Below are 6,001 nucleotides of genomic sequence, written 5' to 3' on the forward strand. Positions count from 1 at the left end.
TCGGTGCTTTTGAATAGGGCTGACAATGGGTAGGGTAAGGTAGGGTTTGGACTCTACCCTAACCCTACCCGCGGGTTGAAAATCTCTCAACCCTAACCCTACCCGCACCCTAAAGTTTTAAACCCTATCCTACCCTACCCTACCCGTAGAAATATCAAATTTTTTCAAAGTAAATATAAAATTCAATCATTTTAAATTTTATACATATTAATAACATAAAAAATAAAAAACTAATGCTCTAAATTACTAAATTAACTAACTATTTTAGTGGTTGTTCACTTATTGTAAGTCATTACATAAGGGAGATTATGGGTTCAACTCTCACTTCCTTCCATATATACCTATTTTTTAATAAAATATGTGTTATATATAAGGTGCGGGTAGGGTAGGGTAGGGTACACCCTAAACCCGTACCCTATCCTACCCGCAGGCATACCCGGATCGTACTCTACCCTACCCGCAGCGGGTTGGGTAGCCTACCCTACCTGAACGGGTTGGACCAGATTGGGTACCCATGGGTAGGGTATGAATTGCCAGCCCTACTTTTGAATGATTTGTTATATAAGTGATACAACTGGTCCTCCAAAAGAGTACTTTGAGAGGCTTCTCAACTTCAATCCATTAAGAAGTAGTCTATATATACAAATTAAAATTTGTTAGATCATTCGTTTTCATTGTAAATCTAATGAGAGACCAATATTATTTCTAAAGTTTATAGAATATATAAGTACGTTTGACATCGGGATTTTTGCCAGTAAAGAATGTCATAAAAACAGTCGCGTTGTAGATATAGTCTCTAAACTGACAGAAATCCCTTCGTACAAACGTTTTGGTTGTCACAAGTAACAAAGCCCTTTTTAAATTGATAACCGAGTATTTAAACCTCGGGTCGTCTTCTCAAGGAATTGCAGGGAGGTGTGTTCTTATTATTGGTTATGAAGATTGTAAATTGGGGGTTTTGGATCAAGGTAAAAAGTTAGTTAAGTGACAAGTAAAATAAAATAATAACAATAAACATAAACTCTTGGCAAGGTATTAGAAATTGGAAGTCCAGACCAAGTTATCCTTATCAATGATAATGAAAATTGAATCTTAATTTCACTTAGTTAACCCTTACTTAAAGCAGAGGAAGGTCAAGTGACTAATTAGTTGATCTTCAAATCCTAGTTAATTCCTAAGAAAAGATTGAGATTATTGAAGTTCAACTCAATTGGCAAGATAACAATTAACAATTATGCTGTTAAGTTGGATGACTCCTGAGTTACTGATTTTTTAACCAAAACCAAAAGGGAAAAAGTAAATCTATTGGAATAAAAATGCCTTCAGATGGGAAGCAATAATCATGTAAATAAAAGAAAGCAATATTAAACTGAAATACCTCAAATTGCATTAACAAAAGAACTTAAATCTGACATAGACATGCATGGAAAAATAAATAAAATAAAGAACTTGGGATTGAGAGTCATTTCTAAAACTAAGAGAAGTCCTAAATCCTAATCCTAATCTCTAAAAACTACATCTACTCCTAAAATTGTGAATATGAGAGCCTTCTCATGAATGGATGCATTTTCCCACTTTATAGCCTCTAATCTGTGTTTTCTGAGCCGTAAACTGGGTCAGAAACAGTCCAGAATTCGCTGGTTCGAATTTTTGCCACGCTGGATTTTCGTCACTGCGACGCGGCCGCATGGATCACGCGGTCGCGTCGCTTAGCGTCAGGGAAACTATATCATATTATATATCAAATCGAAGCCCCGGACGTTAGCTTTCCAACGCAACTGAAACCGCGTCGTTTGGACCTCTGTAGCTAAAGTTATAGCCGTTTGAGTGCGAGAGGTCAGGTTGGACAGCTTAGCAATTTCTCCAACTTCTTGCATTCCTTCCACTTTTGCATGCTTTCTTCCCATCCTCCAAGCCATTCCTGCCTTATAATATCTGAAAACACTTAACACACATATCAAGGCATCTAATGGTGATAAAAGAGGATTAATATTAGCAATTATAAGTCTAAAGAAGCATGTTTTCAATCATAGCACATAATTAGGAAGGCAAATGTAAAATTATACAAATAGTATGAATAAGTGGGTAAAGAGTAGATAAAAACCACTCAATTGAGCACAAGATAAACCATGAAATAGTAGTTTATCAACGTTGTTGACATACTAAGTAATTATTGACACGAGTATTGATGGTTTAGTTTGAATCTACTCACTAATAAAATGGAATACCATACCTTTGTGTTTATTTTTAGTATGGTTAATGACATTTTGCAATTTTTCTTGCGAGATTGAAATAAATGGAACAAGTTGAATACATATTTTAGTACTGTAATAATTATGGTTGCAATCTTTAACAAATTGTCTAAAACTTTAATAGAAATACAATATGATTTTTAATATTTTATAATTTATCTTTTTAGTATATAAAAAATTAATACATGTTTAACATTTAATTCTTTTAACTATTATAAAGATAATTAAATTTATAATTCAATATGCATTATGTGTTTTATAATGCACATTATCAATATTACATCGAGGCAATATTTTTTTTATTAGAGGCTAATATTAGAGTATAATTAATAAATCATGGTTTTAATAAAATCCTAAATATTTCTATATAATTATTAGAGTACTAACGTTCTCCTATGTTTTTTTATTATGTATTTCTAAATAAAATAATCATTCATTCATTTTAGGTTTAATTTCATTTGCTTTCTTATCAACTTTTGTTTGTCTTTTTTTTTCATGCTTTTTAGATCGTTTTGTTCCCTAATGTATTTATGACCTTTGTATATTTATCATTTATGATGTATTTTGTAATCATTTACAAGTAATTTTAGAATTATATACATTGTCCTCATAATTAGTCAAGACATAGTGCAAGAATTCATTAGTTCTTCTTATCTATGGCAATTTTGCACGGTCTTAAAGCTTTCAAAGAACATGAGGCTTACTGCTGGAGGTACTATTGAAGTTGATAATGATCTCAAAAAGTTTGCACAATGGTTAATTCAAATTGGCGATGAGTTGGCAGGTAATTTAATAGATGGTGAGTCTGAGGTAGGCATCCCTAAAGACATTCTAATTAATGATACTAATGATAGGTTTCAGAATTTGGTTACATTTGTCTATGCGGATTTATTGTTGAACTTGAATAACATTGATTACTTTAAGGAGCGCACAATTCTAGCACCTACACTTTAAGTTGTGCATAATGTCAACAATACAATAATGGAATACATTAATGCTGATGAAAGAGTCTATCTTAGTTCGGACTCATTGTGTGCTGAAGAGGGCAACATGGAATATGAGATGGATGCTATCACAACTGATGTGTTGAATTCGATAAATTGCTCAGGCTTGCCTAGCCACCAGTTGAAACTCAAAGTTGGTGTACCTGTTATGCTATTGAGGAATATAGACCAAAGCAATGGACTTTGTAATGGTACTCGATTACAGGTTCGAAGATTAGGTAATCATGTCATTGAATGCAATATCTTGACAGGTGACAAGTGTGGCGAAATAGTTCTGATTTCACGGATGAATATGGTGCCTAACAATAAAACACTTCCATTCAGGTTCCAACGTAGACAGTTTCCTCTTATAGTCTCCCTTGCAATGACCATCAATAAATCTCAAGGTCAAACTCTAAGCATAGTGGGGTTATACTTACCTAAACCTGTTTTTACGCATGGTCAATTATATGTTTCTTTGTCTAGGGTCAAGTCTAAAAAGGTCTTAAGAGTTTTAATAAAGAACAATGGCTCACTAAGTGATGGTTCTACCTTGAATGTTGTGTATAGGGAGATTTTTCATAATCTATGACTCGGAGCATTAAATTTTTTATGTGTAGAGAAATCCCTATTTGTATCATTCAGTATTATTGATTAGTAAATTGTGGATGATATTTTTAAGTTGAAGTCTTGATATTTTTTATTAGGTGGTTCAATGTTTAATAGAAGGTTATTAGGTAACTATATCCAATGTTGAACCTATTTTTTTGTTGATTGTTCAGCAAATATATGAAATTGTGTTTTTGTTATGTAACCTAACATGAAGAAACTTTTTTACATTAGTAACTAATATGCAAGGAATGATTTTCAGTTTCTCATTTATGTTGGAAAATTTGTATATGTTAATTTAATTCGATTAAGGGCAAACATTAGGATTTTTAAGTATAAATTTGTTTGATTATGATACACACTATATTATGCATAAATGATATATTTTGTTAATTCCAGTACTAAACATTTCTCGTGCATCGCACGGGTTATTCACTAGTCTCATCTAAATTAAGCTGAAGTTATAAGAAAGTATACTATGCAATAAATTTTAGGTAACAGTTACCCAAAGTATAAATGACTTTATCTCTTTTACATCTTCTTACAAAATCATTTATGTGATATGTGATGTGATATAGTGAATGAATGTGCTTACAGATAAATCTGCTATTAATAAATATACTATTAACTAATTATGAGTACAATATATATAATTCTAAAATTACTTGTGTTTGGTTTTATACTTTTATCCAATGTGGATGTTAAGGGTTTAATTGTTAATTGTTGTGCCTTAAAAGAAGATCCAGATTGCATATGTATGAGAGTTTTATTCAATTTGATAAAGATTGCAACCATAATAATAACAATAAATTTAGTTACATCTTAAGACTCGTTTCATTTATTTCAATCTCACACCAAAACTTGCAATCTATTTGAAATGGTGGAAGAATTAAACATAATATTGAAGGATTACAAAACATCTAAAAAAAGATTAAAAATCGAATTTAATGCAAAATACCACATGAAAAACCAACATGATCCGAAGATTGTAACTGAATAAGTTCATTATACTTGTTTAATTTTCAGATATAAAATTTGTATATAGAGAAAAACTACATGGCCTATGACATCAAATTAATATAGATAGATACAATAAAAAACAGGGGTAAAAGTAAAATAGATACCCATAACAAATATGTTCAACCATAATAGATATAGAATGTCTAACAAATCTTGATTAAGAATTACTGAAATAATAAAACAAAATTTAATCTCTTAATAATTGGAAACAAAAACTGTAAAAAGAGTGCAACCAAGAATAAAAAAAGAGTTAGAAATTATATGAACAAATTAAGGAATGGTTATATCTTATTATAGACGATGAACAAATCAAGGGGGAAAGAATCTATAGATATTGAAGCATTATACAAAGTATTATAGATTATTGAAAAGAGAAGAGAAGGCAGCATAACACATGAGAACACATTCACCATGATGATCAGAAAATTTTAACTGATTAAAAACACGATGAATTATTTTATTTTCAAATATAAAATCTGTATATAGATTAGACTATGTTCTGCGACATCAAACTAAACATAGATATATAGAGCAAAAACACAAGGATAAAATTAGAGTAAATAACCATCACAAACATGCTTAGGTTATATATGGAATGTCTGTTACATCATTATCAAGAATTACATAAACAAAAAGAAAAATTAAACTCTTAATAATCCTTAATAGAAACCATTAAAAAGTGCAAGTAGGAATCAAAACAGATAAGTAAAATATTGGAACAAATTCTGTTAAGTGAAATCTCAATCTTAAAAAAAAAGGATAAATAGAAAAACACCAATCAAAAACACATTAGTCTACTATTAAACTGAAACATTACATTAAATATAGGTTACACCTAGCAGAAAAACATAAATAAACCAACAAAAAAAAAAACATTACATAGCTAACGATATATAGTGGCATATACACTTGTAATAGCAAAGCTTTACATTCCAGAATTACAGTTAGAAATTTGTAATAGAGACCTTCTAATCACAATTAACTAACGGGACAAAATAGCAATACTCATTACTGTTTCATCAATAGAAGATACACTAAACTTAACAACACTGCCACCCTTCAACTTATTTCTTTTGCAATATCTAGACCAACCCTTTGTGATGAATACACCATTAGGCCTCTCTGAGTTCCATCGTA

The 6,001-nt window shown here is 30.8% G+C and overlaps 1 protein-coding gene across 1 annotated transcript; it reads left to right on the top strand.

Annotated features, from left to right (window-relative positions):
• On the top strand, positions 3,234-5,703 carry LOC107646490 (ATP-dependent DNA helicase PIF1-like). Its single transcript, XM_016350673.1, has 2 exons — positions 3,234-3,642; positions 5,693-5,703. Exons 1-2 carry the CDS (start codon positions 3,234-3,236, stop codon positions 5,701-5,703), a joined length of 420 nt encoding a protein of 139 aa, XP_016206159.1.

Source organism: Arachis ipaensis, chromosome B06 (assembly GCF_000816755.2).
Source record: "Arachis ipaensis cultivar K30076 chromosome B06, Araip1.1, whole genome shotgun sequence".
Classification (NCBI taxonomy): Eukaryota; Viridiplantae; Streptophyta; class Magnoliopsida; order Fabales; family Fabaceae; genus Arachis; species Arachis ipaensis.